The sequence below is a fragment of the Populus alba genome, chromosome 1 (assembly GCF_005239225.2).
Source record: "Populus alba chromosome 1, ASM523922v2, whole genome shotgun sequence".
In the NCBI taxonomy this organism is placed as follows: Eukaryota; Viridiplantae; Streptophyta; class Magnoliopsida; order Malpighiales; family Salicaceae; genus Populus; species Populus alba.
In genome coordinates this window covers 32,845,805-32,871,442 of record NC_133284.1, presented here as the reverse complement: position 1 = coordinate 32,871,442, position 25,638 = coordinate 32,845,805, and the positions used below count along the sequence as shown (strand labels likewise).

The window sequence follows — 25,638 nt, the reverse complement described above, 5'->3', positions numbered from 1 at the left end:
ATATCTTGTATTTCTTATCTTGTTATACTGCAATATCAATAGTGTAAGGATGATATAATACAAGTTCACTCCACATACCTTTTAGAATTCCAAACAATTACACATAAGTCTTGTTATCTTGTTGTAGATTAGCAAGATCCCTTTTGATTTGAAAGACATGAACTGCATTGTTTTGATTTCCATACATTTCCTTCACAACCTCCCAGAAATCTATTAAAGATGCTGAATAGCTGAATATTTTAGCAATATTATTCTCCATAGAATTGAGTAACCAAGACATAACAAGTTGATCCTTGCATTGTCATGCTTCATAGTTCTGTGAGGAAGGGTCAGGGGCTTTGATATAGCCATTAACATAGCCAAGTTTGTACCTTCCACCAAGAGCAATCATGAAAGATAGTTGAGCTCATTCAACAATACTGAGCCTAGACATTGGTTTGGATTATTTTGTTTTCCTTTTGAAATGTTAGAAGATCTATTGATGTCATCAACACCAACATATTTAGAAGAGTCTTCCATAGAAAAACTTTAAACAAAACACAGGTGAATCGAAACCTACTGTGATACCATAAAGAAAAAAAAATAGAGAACCAACAAACTGGAAACAAAGTTGCTACTTTAAAACACAAGAACATCGTGCTTTATTATGTGATGTATCATATATATACAAAGCAGAAACGGGAGTACAATACAGAATAAAAGTCTAAGATTGCAAGGAAAACTGACAATCTTTATCCTATAAGGATTGCATATCTTTCTACTAAAATATTGGCATAATTAATCCTTTACATATAAGATATTTGAAGCTATAGAAACGACTAATAATTAGTCTTTCTCCAATAAGCTCTCCTTGCAATGCACAAAGGATCTAGGCACGTTTGCTTTTCATGTGTTATCCAAGGATTGTTTCCTGACAGCATTGACAAGGGATCTGGGCATGTCTACTTTTCAAGTGTTATCCGGGGATTTTTTTCCTGATAGCGTCGGCCATTAAGAACAATGATAGTATAATTAGAGTGTTATCTCTAATTATCTACTCGATCATCTCCATTGCCTTAATCAAGTATATTCTCATCATTATGGATGCAAATGATAATGGGATGGTAAGCCATATGAGATTGTTTGAAATTGAATATCAATTGGATTGTTGAGAATTTGTATTTGGTCAACAAAATCTCCATTCGACTACAATAACCGCTAATAGTTAAAAAGGTGATTAAAATTAATTTTTCTGAAATCAAAATTGATTTTTAGCTAATACATGAATTTTCTAATATTGATTTGAGTTTTTAGTTTTACCCCCTATATATATATATATATATATATATATATGTAGCAGTTGATTTTAGGTGAAAATTTTCTTCAAGATGCTTCGTGTCTCTTATCATGTTTTCTAAAAATAAATGTTGTACGTCTCCTATGCAAAGTTAAAAGAAAAGAAAGGAAGCTTAAGAACTCTAATATACTATATTTTAGTTTTTCTTCACAATAGTAAGATATTGATTTTAAAAAAGAAACAATTCAAAAAATACAAAGAATATCCTAACTATTAGATTTAATACTATTAGATCTAAATCCTTAATTAGATATGATTTAATAGCGCTTACCACATTGAATTAAAACCTAAATCCATCTCAACCCTTAAAAGAAATATGTTCTTAGATCTTATCTTGTCATGTCACCTGGTGTACCAAGCATTCGATGTACCTTATCACATCGAAGCCAAAATCTATCAATCAGGACTATCAAATCAATTTTCAGATCAAGCCAACCATAGTCAAAGGATCAATTTAGAAGTGATCCAGCTGTTCACAAGCTTCGAGTGCACTAGTTTGCCATGCTCACATCCTTACAGTAGCAAACCTTACAGACTCTCTCTCATATCGCTGACAATTCTCTCTCTCCTTAGATCTCACAACTCAGGCCACATCAAGCCACCAAAACACCACAGAAAGACTCATCTCCTCCTTTGCAAGCAAACTCCAGTGCTTTTTGTTGACTTCACTCCTTAATATTTTCGCAAACAAGGTCGTGGCATCTTCAGCCACCCAAAACCTCAAACTGTTGATTTTCTCCCGTCAACTATCAACAGCCACAACCACCACCATTATCAGAATCCTCTCACTAAGATATACCAGAATCTGCCCTTTTTGGCTTGGAGTCTCGCCAAAAAATTCCCCCTCCAGCAGTGGCGCACGTGAGCTACACATGCCACTAGGGGTATTTCATCACTTCTAGGGAAGTTCAATTGTATTTTAGTCTTTTTTCTATATAATGATACTCATGTAATTTTAGAGACTTCAAGGAGTATTTTTCTATACATGTATCTATGTTTTATATATATATATATATATATATATATATATATATATATATATATATATATATATATATATTTGTATTTTGTAAAATATCCAAAATAAATATAAAGAATGACGACGCGGGCCTAACACCTAATTTATCTCGTTAGCGTGGGTGGGTCCAAAGCTCATTTGTCAAATATGGGTCATGCCTATTTTTAGCGATTCCAACATAATCTTCATTTTTAGGAATGAAAGTTATTTGTCAACGCATTTTTTTTCTTTTTCTTTTTTTTTTACCAATATCAAAAGTTTTAAAAAACAAATATGAATTATGTCCATTGTTTCTTTTTACAACTTGGACGTAACTCTCTTTCTTAGGATTAAACATCATCATTTCGATGAGTCTTCTGATTTTAAGGATTGATGTCATTTTTGACATGTATTTTATTTTTAGGGACTGACATTAACCCTTAAAAAAACAAATTGCAAATAAGCTCAAAATATTATAGTATTTAAATAAAATAAAATAAAATAAAAACACAAGTAAGGGTAACCTTTCACTTGAAAGGATAATTTAAGGGTAGTGTCTACCTTCATTTAATCATAATTAACTTAGTACCTAAATCTCTGAAACCAATGTCTAATTTGAGATTTATAGTTCCATCAAATTACTAGATTGTGACTTCAATAAAATCTTCATTTTCCCAATTAATTTTTTATTAATTAAAAAAATTGGAGCCACCGAGCAACATCGTGTATCGACACCATTGTAATATTAATAAAGGACAAATATCCCTAAAAGAGGGACACAAATCTCTTACACATGTATTCATGAAGGATAAATATCCCCAACAAATATTAACGAGAAGAAAAGGTGGGTGAGCCTAGGCCATAAAGTCAGGCCCAAAAGAAGTTGGAATACACATCAAGCCTAAGAAAGTTTAGTGATGTACCTGAGCTCCAATGCATGGCTAGAGCCTGTGATATGCTAGGCACGTGTATAATGATTGGGGTAGGACATGATGCTTGAGCCTAAAGGGTGTTGGGTGTGGGCCTAGCACTTGAGCTCACGCATCATAACCAAGCCCATAAGGATGCTGAAAATGGATTCAAAATCCATGTCCATGATTTTAGGTCTAAATCATGTTTTCCAAGCCCATTCAGGTTTTGGGATGATGTTAAAATAGGCTTGGGCAAACTAAGTATATTATTATTATTATAAAAGGCTAATAAATCCCCATCCATCATCAGGTGAAATAAAGCATATTATGATATCTTCATCTTATATATTATTCCACCCATCTAGTATAATTTTTTATCTAGTCTTTGTTAAAAAGATTTGAAAGAAGAGAAGTTTCTTAAGGGTCCAAAATTGTTTATGCAGTGTTGTCAGCAGTGGGAGATATCAATGATTGACCTGATTCTCATATGTTAGAATTATATTATGGATGATGCTTAATTGCAAGAAATTACCATCTTCATAATCCTTATCAATGATCGACCTGATTCTCTTATGTTATTGCACGTCTTTGAGTCTTTTTGGGTTTGATCATTCAACACACTCAGAACCAGCAGTTATATGAACAAACTTAAACGCATTAAACAGGTGCAATCCCTGTAACGTTGTGAATTCTGCGATGGTGCAATAGTTCAGTTGTCCGGTGAGTTTGTGGTTGTAAGACTGGTTCCAAGGCCGGCAACCTCACGAGACCGGACAGATTCAACAGCACAGCAGGCGACAGTTTTCTTGTTGGAGAATTTATGGAAGAGGACATATATCCTCGCTATAGTTGACACACAGAATTTCAGATTGTTCATACTGTCTAGAGTTAGCGAGACGCGCATGCAAGAGACAGAAAACAGTTTAAAACCGTTGGGAATTTTTAGCTTGTAAAGATTTGCGTTCTACAATTTGAATTCTAATTGGAACTTTATAAGCTTTTTACACTTTATCTTTAAATCAACATTCTTGAAATCAACCTACAATTATAACTCGATTCAGAAATGAAGACTCTTGATCTATAACATATTAATTCATGTTCATACGATCCCCAGTCTTAAATTACCTGTCGTAATTTGTTGGTAAAAATTAACTTTACAAGTGTTGATGTCAAATTTCTTTAGTATTTCAGTGATAATATTTCAAAAATACCTGAACAATTAAAAAAAAGGAAAACAGAAGTCATTACTGAATCAGTGTCCATCTTTGTTATTCAAGACCAGCCATTGCCATTCAGTCAAATGAATATGCAGTTGATATTGGAAAGGCAATCTGAGAACCTGGTTCAAATAATAACTGGGAAAGGTCCAGTACTTAGTCCTCCAAGTCCAGTAGTTAACCACAAAAATTATTAAATGTATCATAAATGGACAGCAGCAGCTTCATCATCACATGGATAGATCATGATAGAAATTTAGTTAAAAGCATATGCTCCATTTCATGGCAAAGCAAAGCGACAACACTTAGGCACCCAACATGGAGCCTGAGTTCTTCCTGCACTCGGTCAACATGTCCATGTAGAACTGGCACTTGCTGATGTCATTTCCAAAGTTGTTCACACACTGCAAAGAAGACAGGTGAAACTAATGTCAAATGCAGGAGCAGTTTACAACCTGAGTTTGTGTATAGCACAAAAAAAATCCAAGAAAGGGAACAAAAATAAAAATCATACGCATTTTGTAAAGAGAAGTATCCCTTCTTGGAAGAGTCTGAACTCTATTTTCAATAAATAGTTCTAACAATGAGCCAGCTCAAAAAGATCTATTCTTGTGGATTCATGTCACTATATGTCGAGGATCTTATCAAAGGAATCATTGGATTCTCTATGGCATCTAGACATCATAACTACGTTATTTTTAAAAATCACAACACAAATCAGGAGTGAGGTTAAGGGATGTAGCAGTTCAGAACTGCATTTTTTAAATTTTGGAGTCATCGTCTACCATCCTCCAGGCAATACCAGAAATTAACAAAGATAATTAATTACTTGATTTACATTGCTAATCTTTGCAAATAAGTAACCAAACAAGAAAAGTGTACATACATCTTGGAATGCCTTGGTGTGGATATTGCATGCATCAGCACCACCCATACTGCTTGGAGTGGGTGCTGCGGCGGCTGCAGCCTCAGAGACCACAGTTTCATGTTGAATAGTGCGAGGACCCATCACAGCATCTACAGCTCTGTGTGCCACAGCACTTCCAGTGCCAAAAGCCATGCCTGTTATAAGAAGAATCAGGCTTATGCTAATTCAAATAAACATAACATGACCAAGAAATAACATGAAAGAGAGGGTTTCAATCCCAGGAAAGCAATGATCTATCTTTCACATACCCTGAGCAATGGTTGAACCAATGCCTCCAAGAATTGATCCACCACCGCTGCTCTGAGCATGAGCTGGTGGAGGAGCATGGTTAACTGCATCAGAACACATGCGCGCGAGCGCACACAAAAAGAAGTTAAGGCAAAGTTACGCTTTAAAAAGGCAACACCAAATTTAAGATGAGAAGGTAAATTGCATGGAAAACCCTCAATCCAAACTAAATGTGATACATGGATCTGTTCCTGTGTGCACCTAGAATGTCTTGCAATCTTCAAATTATTGTGCAATACTCTGCAGAGTAGCATTACCTGTTTGGGGAGGTGGGCTGCGAGCTCGGGCAGGTCGAGGAGCTGGGCGGGCAGATCTTCCTGCAAAAAGCATAGGATTACATGTAAATAAGAAGCTGGATGACAAGTTGCACAATTGATAAAAAAAAATACATCACATAATACATAAACTAAACGATTGGAAACCCGCAAATGATTATCCAAAACAACAATCAGTAACGGAATATATATGGGTATTCAACAAATGAATCAATCACGTCAACCAAAAAAATTTAAAAGCTAACAAGCACCAACATCTAAGTGCCTAAGTTCTTATGCTTAATATTAACTAAGCAATGAGAATTGAGCAAAATTATTTAAAAAGCAATCCTACCTCTACGCAACAGTCTTTACAAACATGAAAACCAAACCACCCACTAACTCGTATCAACAAAAATATGGAAACCAAACCAATTAAGCATCTTGCAAGATTTAAACAGATAAAAAGGAACGAACTTTATGCTCAACATTAACTTTCACAAATTAGAAAACAAACAAAAAAGAAATGCTGTAAAAAAGGAAAATAAAAACCATGACTAAACAAATATAATCAACACAACACAGCCTCTCTAGTCACCAAAAAAAAAAAAAACGGAGAATTTAAATTTGTATTATCTGGCTACGTTTTCTCAAGTCTAAAACAACGAATAAAAATAAACACAAAAACACATAAAAATGAACAGAACCCGGAAAAGAATTAACAGATCTACGTAAAAATCTGACCTCCAGAGCTTCGGCGAGGCATGGTGAGTGATAGAGGCGGCGACAAGATAGATGGACAGAGGGGGTGAGAGAGGCTTCGAGAGAGAAAGGGTTTTGACGTGCCTATGAATTCGTGAAACTGACCATAAAATTTGGACTTGTGATTTATAAGCGGACAACACTGGTTTATTTAATAGGATTAGGGTTAGTGAGGTTGAGAACGTGGCAATATATTGTTGGCGTAGGCTAGGTTGAGGGTGTGATTTATATTGTGTTAATGGTCATTTTCGAAGTATTTTCCAAGGTGTCAGTATTATGAGTTCTTAAGATAATAATAGAATATTCCATCGGGATGCTTTTTTTGAAGCTATTTTCCTCCTTTTCTTGAGAAAGAAGGAAAAAAAACACAAGGTTTACAAGGGTCGACGGTGTGAAGATTCTTATTAATATTTAATTAATTAAGTTCCTAAGAGGTTGCACAAAATAATTTCTTGTATATTAAGATTTAATTAAATAAAAAAAATAATTTTGATATGCCAAATTCGATATGATAAAATTCTTATTATTAAAATAAAAAAGCTAGTTTTGTATGACTATAATAATAAAAGTGGTATTACTCATGTATGTTTTTATAACAAATACCATTTGAGATTTTCAAAGCTATTTCTTCGGGTCTCTCGTCTTCAAAATGTTTTGAATTCTTGAAACTTACCATAACGTTTACGAAGCATCTTGGAAGAGCAACTTCCTAAAGTCTTGAGGCACGTCTCTAAAATAAAAGTGGCTAGAAATATAGTTTCTAGATTCGATTTGATGGATGACCCAGTCCAAGACTTGCATTTCAAGTTTTAACAGGGTCACTAGGTTTTTAGGTTAATTTTTTTTAAAACAAAATCAAAATAACATCGTTTTACTAAATAAATAAAAAATAAAAATCAGCGGGTTACAATAAGGTTTTTGACCATGTCTTGCCGAGTGAACCAGGTCACACCGGGTTTTTTTTTCCTTGTTTTTTCTTCAATTTTGCCCGATTTAGTCAGGTCCCAGGTCGACCCGTCTAGCTGGGTCAGGTTTTAAAACTATAACTAGATATTTTGTATTATCTTTGCTAAGATAAAAAAGAAAGAAAGAAAGAAAAAGAATATGCAATGAAGAATAAATTACGACTTAGTGTATATAGTTTGCTAATTAATTAGTCTAGGTTTATGAAAAATAGTTAAATATCCTCCTAATCAACTTAGACCACTCTTTATTTGTTTTTTTCCTAAAAATGTCTTCTATCGTCATTAAATTTTTCCATCATCTATTTATTTCTTATTTCTTATATTTATCAAGAAACTAAAAATAAATTGAAAAGGAACATGAAATTAAAAAAAAAAAACTAAATTATAGATCTATAAATTTAAGAAGATAGGATAAAATATATTTTTTGAGGCCATTAGAAATAAATAATTAATAAATTAATTTTTTAAATCATAAGTATCTAAATCTATAAGAAGAAAATCCACCAGCTTGACCAAACAGAAACCCTTAATTAAACTTTCTTCAGGTTCTGAAAAAGAAAAGAAAATAAAAACTATCTCAGGTGGCTGGGATAGTTTGGCACCTTTTGCCCCAGTGGGCTTAGAAATTTGGGCCTTAACATTGGGACCCTATACTAAGCTTTGTGCCTTTTGTAGAAATGGAGCCCAATATCATGAAGGGAAATTGCATGTTTTCTGTTCACGTGGGAATTTCTCTTCTTGAATATGCATGCACGTTTCCATGATTAATGGATGAACATGTATAATTTTACCAGCATAGAGGCCCTTGCCATGTATAAATTAATACAGTCCGTCGTGTCTAAAAATTTATGGACGCAGCTATTGGACATGCATGGAACAGTAATGATTTCTTTTCTAAAAGCAAGGAAAACAGCCAACCATGCATGGAACATTAATCATGGAGGAATATTTGGAAATTGGTTTTAAATAAATAAATTATAGATAAATGAAAATTTAATTTCAAAAAATTCTTAGTTTTTCTACTACAAAAACTCTTAATTTAACTATATTTAATTATTGGTTTATGTTAGCTAATCAATGCTTGATAATAGTAAGAATTAATTCTTTAATTTTTTTAGCTTTTGAAATCCATTATAAAAAAAAGGATGAAAAACAAGTTTAAACCAGTAATTTTTTAGATATTTATACTCTTTCTCAAATATAAGTATCTTATTCTCATTTTATCATTTGGTTTTCCTTCTAAATCTAGAGTTTATGTTCATATTATTAAGAGATATTTGAGTTTTATATTCTTTGATTCAAATATCTGAGTTTAAAAGTGCATTTAAATCAAGATGATGGTATTGAAATCTTGATAGACATATTGCATACATCCTAGTTGTACAAATGATGCATAATAAAGCCTCAAGGACAAATGATTCATCATTAACAACAACAAAAAATTCATTACTTTAAAGTGCTTCAACAAGTAAGTATTTTTCTTGTTTTAATTTAAGCATGATTGATTTAAGTATTTTCTTCTTCTTCTTCTAGAATTTATATATTCAAACATGTATAAACTCTAGTCTTTCCTAAGATATCTTTCATTTAGCATGCCTTTGTGATGATAAACTATCGATCCATGTTAATTATTTTTGAACTACAATCTTGTTATGATAAACTAAACATATTTGCACACTAGTCGAATATATTTACAACTTTGGTTCTACTTGAACTTGTGAATTGATCTGAAAATATAAGATATAAAGTTGATTCTAGTTGGATTTCTAGTTAAATTACAATGAATAAATGTTGCCCAAAAACTAACAAGTAACTCTACTTTTCATGATTTATAATAAACTATTGGAACACCTTGTATATAGATCTTATGGGTTGAATAACCAATGTGCCAATCAAAGTAAAAGTAAAGAAAAGTATTTAAACAACATTACAGTGGATATTTATTCTCTATTTTCCTCTCTCCCATCCTCTCCAGACATGGTGTAAATTGTATGTAAAATACAACCCCACTGATAAATTGAGTACTTGATGAATTAGTAACATGATTGGCTTTCCCTAGGATGAAATTCAGCCCAGCTAAAACCAAATGCAAATATATTTCAAGAAATCATTTACTAAGAAATTCATCAACTCAAGTATAACAAAACACTTTAACCTTAAACACTTACGCTTTTATATAACAACTCAAGTTTTAGCATGCTCAACAAAGGTCTCTTTGAAAATTCCCAAGTACATTGAATTTAAAGGCAAAGGAAAATATAAGGCTAAGGTAGGCTATAACCCAAGTAAAAACATTATAGATCCTAAACAAGCCCAACAATCCACCATATAAACTTTACCTTCTACTTTCTACAAAAAAAAAAAAAAAAAAAAAACATTTAAAGGATAATAAAAGATAGGTTACAAATCCTTTTCTAAACCATTGCAACTAAGAGAACCTGCTGCAAGAGATTTCAGCTAAGGCCTAAGAGCAATTATAATTTTGAGAAGCCATTTTTATACCTTGCTAGAAAATTTTCCTAGGTAAAAAATTATCAATATTTCAATCTAAATGCTTTACCCTTTTTTTTTTACTTTTTTTACCCTTTCGATTCTTAAAGATAAGTGCTCAATGCACTTATTGTTTTCATTATTTATATGCATTGGTATGTTAATTGATTGGCCTTTAAAATTCATGTGTTAATACCACTAGCTGTTGTTTTCAACAAAAAGGTACAAAATGGGAACATAATCATAGCCACAAAAGGTAGAAAATTTACATTAATGAAATGGAATAATGTGTTAGCTTTGTAAATTTTTGGTCGAAAAGTCAATTCAACACAATAATGTTCTGCATGTTTTGTTATTGTCTTTTAAGTCAAAATTTAAAGGTAATTTAATAAATTTATACTTTAATATCCAAGTGGTTGAGGCTTAAGATGCTTAGCTTAGCTTAGCAAGGTTTCTGTTTGCTTATAGATGAATACTTTTATAAGCCTTTTGAATTTTAATTATGGTGTTGAAATGTCATAAGCTTGATTGCCTATTTGGATTTTGGTTCTAAACATCTCTAAATATTCATCATTGTTCTTGACACGATGAAGGTAGAAGGATATTGTGAATAAAAATAAAAATAAATAAATTGTTCTTTGGTTAGTTGGATATTACATAATCAAAATTAAAGAACTTCTACTAATAAAACAAAAACTAGCATAGTCAGGTCTTATATATATTTTTAGGTTTAACATAAAAAAAAATAAGAAACAAAGAAAAAGGTTTTAAAAAGAAACTAAACATGAAAGCAAGAATTAGAGATTAATTAAATAAAAAGGGCAAGAAATAAGAGGAAAACACTAGCTTTTAAAGCTCCGCTACTTTGTCTACTAAACTTGTGGCTTTGCCCAATAAACCAATAACAATCGATACAACAAATCATCTGTCTTTTTATCTCTTTAGATCTTATCATTCATATTCATATCATCAGTTAGTTTTTAGTATTTGTTCTCACTCCGTGTACCTTTAATAGGTTATAAATTATAATGGAAAATCAAGGAAACAAGAGAGGAAAAAACTGTATTTTTATTCTTTAAACCAAGTGAACAAACATTAACCAGTAAAGGAAATTCTCCATCCAATGTTGATGTATCAAATCATAATAACAAACCCCCTTCCAAATCTAAAAGAGTTAAAATTGATGTTAATACTCTTAAACAAGATTTTTGGAGATAGATCCCATTATGGCAACATTATATTAATCAATAAGATGAAATTAGAAGAGTTTATTTTAAAATGAGTCTATATCAACTCAAGTTACCAGAGTATTTAAGGACTGAATTAGGGAGACAATATCATCGATTTCAATACACTTGGTTTGATCAATATCCTTTGTTAGAGCACTTTATATCAAGGGATTCAATATTTTATTTTCCATGCTTTCTTTTTTAAAATAAAAAGATTGTCATTCCATGTTCACTACTAAAGTTTTTTGAAGTTATAAGAGGGTTAGTAATGGTGTTAGATGTGTTTTTTTATGCATGTGGGAAGTTCCACTTCACCACATAATAATGTGGCGAAATCTGTTTAATATTTAATGAAAGCAAATAGACGTATTGATAAGTGTTGAATGCTTAAATTGCTAAAGAAGTTCAGAAAAATCAATTGTGACTTATGAAAACAATTGAAAATGTTCAACGACTTAACTTACAAGCAAGTGCATTTAAAGGTCATGATGAATCTTCATCTTCTAGTAATCAAGGTAATTTTATGGAAATGATAAGACTTATGAGGAAAATAAATGTTAACATTAATGATGTTGTCTTAGAAAAAGCTTCAAAAAATATAAGGAAAACATCACTGACTATTTAAAAAGAAATTTTGCATATTCTCACAAACAAAGTGAGGAAAAGAATTTGTGAAAAAGTTGGAGATGCAAAGTTTTGTATTTTGGTTGATGAAGCTAAGGACGCATCAAATAAAGAACAAATGACTATTTTTTTGAGATTTATTGACATTTAGTGTTTTATTTTTATAAGAGTGTTTTTTTGCATATTTAAAATACTACTTCTTTAACACTAAAATCTCTTTTTTTTTGTATGATATGCTCGCTATAACTTGCATATCCTTAATATACGAGGTTAAGGGTATGATGGTTCAAGTAATATGTGTGGCACATGTAATGGACTACAAGCTCTATTTCTTAGAGATTGTCCTTATGCATGTTATGCACAATGTAACTATTATCATGCTTAAAAGTTTGGTTTAAAAAGGTCTTCTAACTCTATACATAAAGAAACTGGTGGTTGTTTGATTGTGATATCTTAAATACAATGGATCTTGTGTTAACTACTAAAGCATTGCTTTGAACTTTGAGAGATGCTAGATTTTATCTTCTCCTTGCACATGTGTAATATATTTGCACACAATATGATATTGATATATCACATATGAATGATTTGTATAAAAAGGCTACAAGATGTTGATGTCAACAACAAGGATCAATGACAATTTACCAACACTATCATTATGATATATTTAACCTAACAATAGATTTTCAGTTGGAAGAGTTAAGTTCTAGATTCAGTGATGGGACAATGAAAATCCTTATACTTAACTCTGTTTTAAAACCTAAGGACAACTTTATTCATTTAAAGTTGATATTATTTGCAAGCTTTTTGGGAAATTTCATCATGAAGATTTCAATAAACAAGAGATGCATTATTTGAGATCTCAGCTATAATATTATCATATTGATGTGATTCATCATAAAAGCTTTTAGAATATGTCTACCATTTGCAAATTATATAAAGGATTAGTTGAAATAAATAAGTCGAAACACCATCATTTGATTGACAATTTAATTCGTTTTTTTATTCCTTTCTTGTTTCCACTACCACCATAGAGCAAGCATTTTCAGCTATGAAGCATGTTAAAATTGTGCTTCGTAATAAAATGAAAGAGGAGTTCTTAACAGATTTTATAATTATTTACATTGAACGAAAGCTTGCTAAATATATTAATTCAAATTCGATCATAAATGAATTCTATTCCACAAAATATCAAAGGGTGCACCTTTGATAGTGTAGTTTATTTTTACTCTTTTTTTAATCTTTATGTACTTTAAATTTTATTTTATTTTTATATTTTATGTTATGTATTTGAATTGAAACTTCATTGTTAACTCAATAAATTTATATCTACGAGTTAATGATTAATCTTGTAAAACAATCTCTATATATTTGCTTAGTAGCCTTTGCCAGGGCGGAAAAAATTCTTAGCTCCACCTTTGACTGCACTTTTGTTAGATGTAAGATATGAATTGAAAAATTAGGTCCATTATCATCAAAACATTAGGTTTTCATAAGCAACACGTCATAATCAATGATAATAGCAAACAAGAATTCTAAAGATGCCATTGGAAAGGAAAGGCTACTATTCCGGGAAACTTATGTCCAGGGCAGTTACAGTCACCGGCATGGATCTTTTCCATTCACCATTGGATCCGGTCCAAATTGTACAGGAAGGTTCGCCCATCTATCCTCTTCATTCTAAACGGTGGAGAGTGGATTTGGAACCACTTTGCATAGGATGACATATCACTTTTTAATTTTTTTTGAGTTGATAATTTTTATTATATTAATTATTACTTTCTAAATCCAATACCTAAAGAGTAATATTATACCCCAACTCGCAGGAAATTTAGTAATGATCCACTTAGTTATAGTACTTCGATCTAACTTAACTCCTACATCCATTTAGTTAAAATATATATATTCTAAGCAAATTCTATAGTTTCGTATGTAAAATTAAATGTGTGTGAGCACTACTAAAATGTAAATTTTTGTTTATTATCCACGTAGATCCTAAATTCATATATATATAAACCATTCAACAACATATTGTTATGAGTTTAACTAAACTATGAAATATGAATGTCGAAATTTGAAATCTAAAAGGTTCTAGTAGAAAATCAAAGAGTTGTTGACAAATAGTCTAAATTATAAAAACAAAAACATTGAGGTCTGCCTTGACCAGTTTTGCTATCTAGTTCATTGTTTTGACTCTCCAGACCTTCTCAATTCTCCAAGTTGCGACCACTTGTGCTAGCCCAGAGATCCTAAGAGAACAAGTACCACAAATCTGTCAATTTGCTTGGGCTTGTTGTCTCATGAAACTGCTGGATTCGGTCCCTTATCATGCACACGGTGAAACATATATAGCACCGATCAATTATAAAAACTCCTATATATCTGCACAATAGAATTCATTACCCTCTCAAAGTTTGTTGTTGCACCACCAAAATAGAAGTGGTGCCATCGAAATCCATGGACGAGATATAATCACCTATCACTCCTAATTCAAGATGTTCACACCAATCTGATGATAATCCTTCGAGGAGAACTGGATTGATCCCTTTTTGCCTTCCTAGGATCCATAGGTCAAAATGCACATCATTACCAAATGCCTGGATTGTAGCCAATGTTTCTTCTCCATTCTTCATTACAACCTCTCTACAAACCACACGTTTATTTCTTCCATTCCTTTCCCGAAATGATATGATAACCCCATCATCAAGCTTCTTCTCTTGCTCATATTCTCTGTGATGATGATGAGAAAGGAACCTAATCACCGTAAGGAACACATTCGGATTCATTAGAATTCTATCTGCATAAAAAAGTGCCTCACGAGCGTCTGCTCCCCCTAAAAATAGCACAAGAACATGGCGAGGAGAGCTGTTGGAGGAATGATCGAAAAGAGGGCCCACTAAGTGAACCTTGTGAACAAGAATTCCAACGGAGCATGGAGCGTGGTCCAACACATTTGAGAGCACAGATGGCGTTCTTCGTTGATGATGGAGTTCAGTCATTCTCACGCTATCCCTCCATTCCATATGGAAAGGTAAAATGACAAGATCGGCTTCTTTTATCATAGCCAACTTGCAGATGTCTTGATACATTGTTTGCTTTGGAACCACTGCCGTGAAGGAATGGATCTCCATCACGTCCCTTTTGGTTTCCATGTAGATTTTTAAGGCATTATATGTGGAATCGTATCCGGGGTAATTGAAAGTCATGTTCTGCTTCTCGTGATCTATCAACAAAGGGGCTGCACGGCCATTCAGCTCAGTGAGGCAGAGAGCATAGACTGATAAATTTCTTCGATATGGACAAGAGAATTCAAAAAGATTGATGAGGGTGGCCACACTATCTCGGTTGTGGACACAAGCTACTACCTTAAGTTCTTCGTGTGGAGGGGTGTTTTGGATGGTTCTCCTCGTGTTCACTATATATGGCCTAGTTGGATCGTAGAGGAATCTGATGAGAGGCGTGAAAATTGCTGTCACAGCTGTTACCAATAGCACCAGCATTGTGAAAGATGGGATCTCTATAACCTATAAAACATAAAAATGCACATAATCAATGAATAACTCTTTTATACACCTATCAGTTAAGGGGAATTTCTAGTTCTGAACATATACTATATGATGATGTGCATATATGCGATGGAGAAAAACTGGCTTACCGATTTTTCCTTCCAATGCATTATTAACATGAACTCCTGCTGACCTCTCAAATTCAGAATGAGCGTGAGAGTAAGAGCATCTCTAAATGGTATTTTCACTAAGAGAGAAGTCACAAGAGTTGCAAGCAGTTTAAACACCATTCCCGACATAGCCAATGTAAAAAGCGGTGCCAATCCAGACCAAGAAACACTTGTCATTGCAAAAAGATCGACGGACATTCCGATGTACACATATGAAAACGGCATGAAGAAGTTCATTATGAATGTCTCGCTCCTCGCCACAATTGATGATCCGAGTGGTGGACCATCGGGTATCACAAGCCCCGTCAACATGCATCCCGTAACAATGCCCAATCCGAGCATGTCTGAAAGAAAACTCATCACCAAAGCCCCTAACAAAATGAGAACCACATAAACTTGATCGATAAGCTTCCCTTCGGGGTTTTTTCCAAGAATCCATATCATTGCTTGTTGAAGGGTGATAACACTGAAAACCATGAAAGCTATTACAGAGATCATGTACCATAAAGCTGCATCGACACCAACATCTGTTTGTTTTAGCGCCCCAGATATGATCAACAAGATTATCGCTATTCCGTCCGTTATTATCGCGATAGCGAGGGCCATTTGCCCAATCTCAGAGCTGAGCAGGTTTAGTTCCTGAAGGATAGGATAAATGACAGCATATCCTGTTACAGCCATTGCTAAAACAACTCTTCCAATCGAAGAAGGTTTAGAAAGTTCTTTATCCATTGACGGTCTAATGATGTTTCCAACTATTGTACCTGTTACAACAGGAATGATCACTCCAGCCAATGTTATCATTTTATGTTTCCTTCTCGAAAATTTGATCACAGAGAGATCCATCTTAACCCCAATGATGAAAAGGAAGTACATGAAGCCCATAGTTCCAATATTTCCAATGATATACTTGACATTTTCTGAGAAAAAAGCCCCATTAAACTTCTTGTCGATGCTTAGGACAGACGGACCGAGGATTATACCACCCTTGAAAATTATCAAAAACAGCAGAGCAACATATATATGTTCAGTGGCAGAAAAATCCATATTATTTCAGTTTAAAATGGTGGTTAAAACATGCATGCAATGTTTAGCGAAACATGGAAATAAATATACGCAAAAATGAAGGACGAAACTTACAATGACCTCAGAGACAACCTTGGGCTGTTTGCAAGGCCTGAGAAGAAAGGCGATAATGCGAGTCATCAAAATGACTAAAACTGCATCGAACAATATTATACCGAAGTGGAAATTTAACCCGTCATTCGAGTAAAAATAATCTGACAAGTTCCCCTGACGAGTTGCGCGACATGAAAATGAATCTTTAGAATGGTATAATTCATTGGAAACAACGCTGTTAGTGACTAGAAATCCATCAGAATTAGGATCATACAATGCTTCTGTGGAAATGGAATTGTGGAGTGGGACATCAGCTATCCTAACCATTTTTCTTACGAATACCACCTGAAAATATTCTTACCATAAACTGTGAACATTGAAGAGAGAGACAAGAGAGATGCTAAGGATTGTGGGCATGCATTAGTTGTGGAGAAAGCCATCCATTTCATTTGCCGAAAAACGAAAAGAGTGGAATTTGGCTGACGTTTTGTTATCTTTGACCACTCTTGATTTATTTTAATTCTAACACGTATGCGGTTTGCTTAAGTGGAAAAAATACGCCTTGATATCTGTCTTCCTTTTCTTTTTCCTTGGTTATATCAAGTGATGTTCGTTTCTGAAAGAGTTGTAGTCTCTATCTTATAAAACTCAAAAAGAGTAGTATAGCCCTATCCACATGGATCCAGTAGCAATGCCCAATCCAAGCATGTCTGAAAGAAAACCCATCACCAAAATTACCCCTAACAAAATGTTCCACCACATAAACTTGCTGGACAGGCTGCCCTTCGGGGTTTTCTTTTCTAGAATCCATCTCGTTGCTCGTCAAAGGGTGATAACATTGTGATGGATCAAATTGTGATGTACCAATGTATTTTATACTAATATCTATTCATGGATAGAGAGGCAAGAGAAAGATGGTCTAACAAGATACTAGACCCAACTCTCTTTAACAAAGTCACGCTTTAGGCTCAAGTGCATATAGGTTTGGAAAGATAGTAGGGCAATACCAAGGGGCTTTTGAAACCAGATACCTTATCTTGATGAAGTATCTCCAAATAATCTGAACACACCTCTCGGGAAAATAAAAGGGAAAGGAAATTTTGATTAACAGGGTTCCTAAAGAAAGGAATACGAGGGTGGATCTCTTGTCCAAGTTGGCAAGCTCCAACTTGGTTAACCTCTCTCTAGAAGTCTGGATTGAAGTCCTAGAGAAATCGAGCATAGAAAAAGGGCCAATAATTGCCTTCGTCGACATAGAGGATGATTAAGGGACTACTATCAAAGATTATTCACAAACAAGAGAATTGCCCCCGAATAGAAATGAAGTCATCCATCTAACTAGGTAAGCAACCGAGTATTGTATAATTGATGGGATCTTGTACAGGCAGTCCACCTAAGCTCATTTGTTGAAATGTTTGTCCCCAACAAAAAATGCTTGTGTTCTAAAGGAAATTCACGAGGAAATCTATGGTTTACATGCCATTTTTATAACTCTTACTGCCTAAGTCACCATAGCAGGATTTTATTGGCCAACAATCCTAAACGATGCCACCACATGGGTCGAAATGAAAGCTCTAGCAGATATCACCACCAACAAGGTCTTTTTTTTTTATGGAAGAACGTCATTTTCAGATTTAGGATTCCAAAGGTTTTGATCACCGATAATAAAACACAGTTCGACAACCACAAGATGAAGGAACAATGTCAAAGTCTTTATATCAACCATTGATTCTCCTCAGTGTCTCACCATTAGACAAATGACTTGGCTGAACTTACCAATCAGGTTATGCTCAATGCACTCAAGAAGAAGATAACAGAGGCCAAGTAAAAATGGACAGAGCTGTTAAATGAAATTTTATGGGCCTACAGAACCAACTAAAAACATCTATTGAAGAAACAACTTTTCTCCTCACCTATGGAACTTAGGCCATGATCCTAGCTGAAATCGAATACCCGAGCTATCAAGTAGTCCATTACACGTCGGAAGATGATCACCTAAACCTCAAGAACAACTTGGATCTTTTAGAAGAAACATGTCTAACAGCAACAATCAGAAATGAGGCCTATTAATGTAGAACTACCTGTTATCATTATCTTAGGGTTTATAACATAATATTTAAGCTCAAAGACTTGGTGCTGAGAAAGCTGAAGGCTACCTATAATAGAGAAAGTAGAGGCAAACTGACCTCGAAATGGAATGGTCCATTCAAAATCACAAGGATAGTAAAGGCCAATACCTCTCATCTCCAAGATATGAAGGGAAAAAGTTGTCCTTATGCGTGGCACTTTGATCATTTGAAATTGTATCATAGTTAATAAAGTATAAATTATTCATTAATCCAATATGATTTTCATCTCCTCTAGGGAATGCCTAAATGCCATACCAATTCTAAAGGAGGTTGGAAGTTATCGGCCCCACAACCTTCATCTTTGTTATTGTGAGTTGTGATGGATCAACTTATTTTACATTAAAATTCATTTACTAAAAAAGCCTATAAATAAAGGAGCCAAGAGAAGGATGACCCATCATAAAAGCTCAATAGAAGTTAAAACTCATGTGGGTCTGAAAAGATATTAGATTGATTCTCTTGGGCTCAGCTATGTGTAAGACCCAATCATATATGGTCTGGCAAGATGTTAGACCCAACTTCCTTGGACACGACTACATGCCGAGCCCAAGTTCATATAAGGCTGGTGAGATGCCAGACTTGATTCTTTTAGGCTCGACTATGTGTTAAGCCCAAACGTATATGGGCCTAGCAAGATGCCGAACACAACTCCCATGGACTCAACTAAATGTTAGGCCCAAATGCATATAAGTTTGGAAAGATGTCAGACTCACCTCTTTTAGACTCAGCTGCATGCTCAACCCGGGTGCTTCTGGGCCTAAAAGGACATTAAACTCAGCATCCATAAGTCTAGGATCACTTTATGTCCAAACATATGAAAAGGGAATTTAGGTTCATCATCTTTAAAGTTATCAGACTTGGCCTGACAAGTCAACCCAGGATCTAAAGCCTTAGTCAAGTCTGTTTTATTTAAAAATCGAGCCTACAATTGGCCTAGAGAAAACCGGTTGACCTGCCCGATGACCCGGCAAAACCCGATGGAGACCCTTTTTTTTAATTTGTTTTTTCTCATAGTCAGAGACCTATTTTGCAGTTGGTTACTAGCCCATTTTAAAATTCACTATATAAATACTAGAAGAATATTTTATTTTCTCAATGTGGGATATAAAGTCCTTTAGCATCTATACTCTATGCTCATAAGAAAAAAGTTATATTTTTTTAATGTGAGATTAAAAAAAATTGTAACAACCCGACCCAATTTGCCATATATTGTCTGCTTTGGGCCTTACTGCCCTTACGGTTTTGTTTCTGGTGATGCAAGCCCACATCTCAGCCTGACGCTCTAAAATGTGTATGACACATTAGCGACCAGCACTCTTAGTAAAGACAGCCACCAATCCCTTACCCGTCGATGTGGGATATGACAATCCACCCCCTTAAGGAGCCCGATGACCCCGTCGGCACTTGGACAGCCAATAAGGTCAACTCTGATACCAAATGTAACAGCCCGGCCCAACTTGCCATATATTGTCCGTTTTGGGCTTTACCGCCCTTACGGTTTTATTCCTTGTGACGCGAGCTCACATCTAAGCCTGACACCTCAAAACGCATATGACAAGTTAGCAACCAGCACTCTTAATAAGACCAGCTACCAATCCCTCACCCGCCGATGTGGAATATGACAAAAACTTAAGTTCAGTGGTATAAAAATCCACATTACTACAATTAAAAATTTTGGTTGAATTATACAAGCAATATATAAAGAAACATGAAAATAAACATGTGGAAAAATGAAGGAAGAAACTCATAATGACCTCATAGACAACCTTTACACGGCATGAGAAGAAAGTTGATCATATAAGTCATCAAATTAACTTAAACTGCATCAACAAATGTTATATCAAAGTGAAAATTTAACACCTCACTTGAGTAAATTAAAAAAAAAAAAAAAAACCTAATGAGTCCTCTTGTTAAGTTACATGATATGTAAATGAATTTTTAGAATGGTTTAATTAATTCAGGGTGAGCTATATTGTAAATGACCTTAAATCAACCAGAATTACAAGCGTGCAATCATTATATGGAAAAGGAATTACGACATAAATCAATTAGCTTAAACATTTTTCTTTTGGAACACACCTAAAAATACACTACAAACAATGAAGAAAGTAAGAGAATGAGAGTGTTGTCAAGGATTGTGCTTATGCATTAGTTGTGGAGAACTTTATTTTAATCACTAAAAAAAAAAAAGAGTGGAATATGGCTTGACTTTTGTTTATCTTCGACCATTCTCTTGTACTGATAACGAATTCTCCTTACTGATTTCCCCAACATTTCTTTACCTTGGTTTTTATTCAATTGAGAAAACAATGGGTGTGATTTATTAATTAATCATGCTATGTTGTCTCATACACATATTAACAGAACCTATTTATTGTGAACTGGCCTTGATTCATTGTGGATTATAATACTAAATTGTTATTTTTTACCTTCATCAAATCAACTTAGAAGGCTAAGCTTAGGGGTCAAATAAACTTTTCCCCATAATATATTTTACATTAACATTTTCATTGGGATTATAAAGATCTTCTCATATTTTTTTAGAATAGTAAAATACCTTCACTTCCCTTAAAGGAAAAAATCAGGTAATTGGTTTCTAGAGGCTTTTTTGAGATTTGAATATTTTTTGTATAGTTCAATTACTAACTTAACCTTGGAATAAAAATAAAATATGGCTTGCTTTAGGGAATTCAAGGAATTTCATATTAGGTTTTTGCATTATAAACAGATTAGGAGAGGGGTAAATTAGTATTTTGCATTCATTAAGAATTATTAAATTTGTAAATCAATCAGGCACGTGGATGTAACGTGTGGGAGTGTTCCGCCATGCTTGAGTGGCGCGTCTGGCATCCTACAACAGTGAAAAATTATCATCTACCATATCAATAGATTCCCCAGGGCATCCTCTTCTCATAAAGGTAACCTGTGTTATTGTTTAGTGGATGAAATGTTATCAGAGATATATTTTGTTTTCTCTTTCTTTTTGTTTCCTCTCTCCTCCTTCGAAGTTCAAGCTTGAAAATTAAAATTTCAAGATGGTCCTCTTAGTTGGGGATATTTTAATGTCAATTCTCATTCTTTTGACTTATTATTTTTATCCTCAAACCTTTTATAAGTTTTTGTTTTGTTTTTCAAATTTACCCTTTAGTCTAGATTTTTTTTTTTTTTTAGATTTGATTCTAGTTCTTTTTTTCCTTCATTTTTATCTTATCTTTTTTATGAACTTTTAATTGTTTCTGATTTCATCCTTTAATCAAGATTTATAACTTCTTGTTGTTTTTAAATTTGGTCCTCTCTTTTTGGGTGGTTTTTTTTAGATTTATTCTTGGTTCTTTTCTTTTCTTTATTTTTTTTCTTATCTCTTTTATGAGCCTTTAATTGTTTTCAATTCCATCCTTTAATCAAGATATTTAGTTTGTTATCATTTTTAAATTTGGTCCAAATTTTTTGGGTGGTTAATTCTTTTAATTCTTTTTGTAAAATTTATTTGTCTTTTCAATTTAACATTTCAATTCAAATTATCAACCCTCTTATTTTATTTTCTTTTCAAATTTTATTCTTATTTATATATATATATATATACACACACAATTTTATTTTTTTATATTTAAATTTTAAAAAACTAAAATTAAATATTTTTTCAGGTGCTTCTACATGGTCAGGTTGGCTTTGGGCATTAAAAGTTCATTAGCATCGTTGGCAAATGCATGAATTGCTGCAAGCGTTCCTCCTCCATCACACACCACCACCTCTTTATAAACCACTCTGTGATTCCCTTCATATTCTTCACCCAAAACCATGTCACCGCTCTATCACCAAGCTTCTCCTCTCTCTCATCATCCCCGATCGATGTTATGATATGAAAGGAACCTTATCACTATAAGAGAAACTTCATAAAAAAAAATTATTTTTAAAAAAGTTAATTATTTTAATGTATTAATATTAAAAATAATTTTAAAAAAATAAAAATTATTATTATTATATATTTTCTAAAGAAAATACTTCAAAAAACAATATTAAACATACATTTAGGCCGTGTTTGATTGCAAGAAAGTGAATTCCTAGAATTCACTTTCCTGCTTTTCCTATGTTTGGCAACAAAAAGGAAAAATGGTCAAAGAAAAATGAATTCCAGTCAACCTAAAATTAATAACGTTTCGAAGGAAAGTGTTTTCCGCTTTTAAAGAAAGGAAAACACTTTCCTTTTAGCGTGCGTAGCGCACGCCTGCCCAATGAATTAATTCACTTGCTACAGTAGCAAGTGATATAATTCACTTGCTGCTGTAGCAGTGAATTAAAATGCAAAGGGAGATTACTTGTGGTCTGCTGCTTGAAGACGAATTATAATTCACTTGCTACAGTAGCAAGTGATATAATTCACTTGCTACTGTAGCAGTGAATTAAAATGCAAAGGGGGGATTATTTGTGGTCTGCTGCTTGAAGACAAAGCCGGTTCTCTCGATTTATTTTATTTAAGTCCTGGGTTTTTGATTAAATCAAAGTTTAATTAAGTCCTCAAACTCATTAATTCTTCAATTAAATTCTTGATTTTATTAATTAAAATAATCTAAATTTTAATTAAATCAATTCTCCAATTAAACCCTTGATTTAATTAATTAAACTAGTCAAGAGCTTAATTAAATCTTTAAACTTCCAATCATGTTGCCCTTAACCCAAATTTTAATTCATCCTTCATTTATTTTATTTTTATTTTTCATCATTTTTTTTTTTAATAATAAAAATAAAAAAGGTCAAAAATTGGGTTATGACAATTGTAAGTGATTAAATATTTTATATATATTAGATAAACTTGAAAAAAAATTTAATTCATTAATAAATTATTTTCCAGTTCATTTTCCATAACACAACCAAACACTGGAAAGTATTTTCCAGTTCATTTTCCATAACACTACCAAACATCGGAAAATACTTTCCCGGAATTCACTTTCCAGGAATTCACTTTCCCCGGAATTCACTTTCCAAAAAGAAACCACTTTCCTGCAAACAAACGGGGCCTTAAACACCCCCCCAACATATAGCGGCCGCCAATAGAAATCAAAGTGTGGGCCTAGACGATGGCAGCACACTGGGCCTAGCTTAAATCTGGCGCTCTGGACCCTTGGCCCATTTTCTATTTTTTACTTTTTTCCTATCTTCTTTTTGCCTTTCTACGTCTTACAATGTTTATCTTGAAAATGAGAATTATAGAACTCCTTTATCATCTTAGTCTTCAGTTTTTAGGTTCTTATGTTTTTTTACGAAATGATCATATTTTTGGAGACCTTTACTGTAAGCTTGTACTTTGAAAATCTTAATTATAGTGCATTTTTGTTCTTCAACAGAAGTTAAATGTCCATAAAATTTATTTTATATATCTCATGATAATATGAATTTATATATTAAAAATTATATTCATATTAAATTAATTAAATAAAAAAACATCCATAACACTTTGAGTGGGATAATGCAAAATATAGTATCAATTATCTCCAGTTTTTTTCAACATTACTGCCATTATTAATAAAAAGAAGAAGAAGAAGAAGAAGAAGAAGAAGAATATTTAATATAAAATAGCAGAAAATATTATTTGGTGAACTCAACTCTTACAATTAAATAAAAGAAATTCAATTGATGTTGGGCCTAAAATGCAGATGGTTTGATTTGACGGGATAGGGTAGGTGTAAAAATTCACAAAAAATTATTTTTTAAAATTGTTATTATTATTATTATTTTAATGTACTGATGTTAAAATAAATTTAAAAAAATAAAATATATTATTTCAATAAAAAATTATTTTAAAAATTAATTAATAGGCTAAAATCAAAACGTTAACTAATTACACATTCTAAAAGAGTGGAAATGAAAATGAAAGTACATAAAAGAGCAGTTGTAAGATCAAAAGTGAAATTGAAATGTAGATAGTAATGGAGATTCACATGTCATTATTTCTTTGCGCATGGTTTTACTTATGATTATTAAACTCGGTCTAGAAGTTGATTTGGTTAAAAAATCGGGTCTGGGTAATATAAATTTACTCAATCAATCCTGAAAATTTTTTAAAAATATTGTAAATGGATGCAATTTAAAAATCAAAAGCAAATCTAGGCTTGATTGTACCAGCTGTAAATTTGTTGTTGCTTCTTCTTCAAAATGCCAGCGTTTTAGAAGTTCTCACATGCGCAACATCTCCTTTGCCATGGAAATCCATCCGTCCACTTCCCCAAGCATGATCTCAACAGTTCATTCCCACTCACTTATCTTCCCGAAACTTACTTCTGCTTTCCTTGTGTGAGAGAGAGAGACGCTTCTTCTTCACCTAATCCCAGATTTGTTACGAAGTGTATATGTCGATCTGGTTAATAAAAAACTAGACCTCAAGAAAAAGAAAAAAAGACAGACGTTGAGGTTTAAAGTTTTTTTTAATGTGTGTTTGGATGAGCCGTAACTTGTATTTTTTTTTAATAAAAAATATGTTTAATTATTTAGTTTTTGAAAATATAATTTATATTTAAAGAGTATTATATCTTTAATAAAAAGTTATCACACCTCCAAACCAAACACATCATTATTCAGCGATGTTAAATGAAAATAATAGATATGATTCTTCTATCTCTAACCACTTTATTACCATTGTCTACCGACCACTCCAACTCCATTTCTTCTTCTAGCACTAGCAATGGAATAAATATGCCATATAAAAATTAGAAAAGAAA

The 25,638-nt window shown here is 33.1% G+C and overlaps 2 protein-coding genes across 2 annotated transcripts; both read right to left on the bottom strand.

Annotated features, from left to right (window-relative positions):
- Positions 1 to 4,587: 4,587 nt before the first annotated feature.
- Positions 4,588 to 6,837, bottom strand: LOC118040271 (uncharacterized). Its single transcript, XM_035047166.2, has 5 exons — positions 6,676 to 6,837; positions 5,935 to 5,994; positions 5,638 to 5,721; positions 5,348 to 5,523; positions 4,588 to 4,865 (listed from the first exon to the last, which is right to left on the bottom strand). The coding sequence occupies exons 1-5, from the start codon at positions 6,695 to 6,697 to the stop codon at positions 4,767 to 4,769; spliced, it is 441 nt and encodes a 146-aa protein (XP_034903057.1). The 5' UTR covers positions 6,698 to 6,837; the 3' UTR covers positions 4,588 to 4,766.
- Positions 6,838 to 14,400: 7,563 nt separating this feature from the next.
- On the bottom strand, positions 14,401 to 17,123 carry LOC118040263 (cation/H(+) antiporter 24). Its single transcript, XM_035047156.1, has 3 exons — positions 16,818 to 17,123; positions 15,657 to 16,664; positions 14,401 to 15,525 (listed from the first exon to the last, which is right to left on the bottom strand). The coding sequence occupies exons 1-3, from the start codon at positions 17,121 to 17,123 to the stop codon at positions 14,401 to 14,403; spliced, it is 2,439 nt and encodes an 812-aa protein (XP_034903047.1).
- Between the last annotated feature and the right edge of the window lie 8,515 nt (positions 17,124 to 25,638).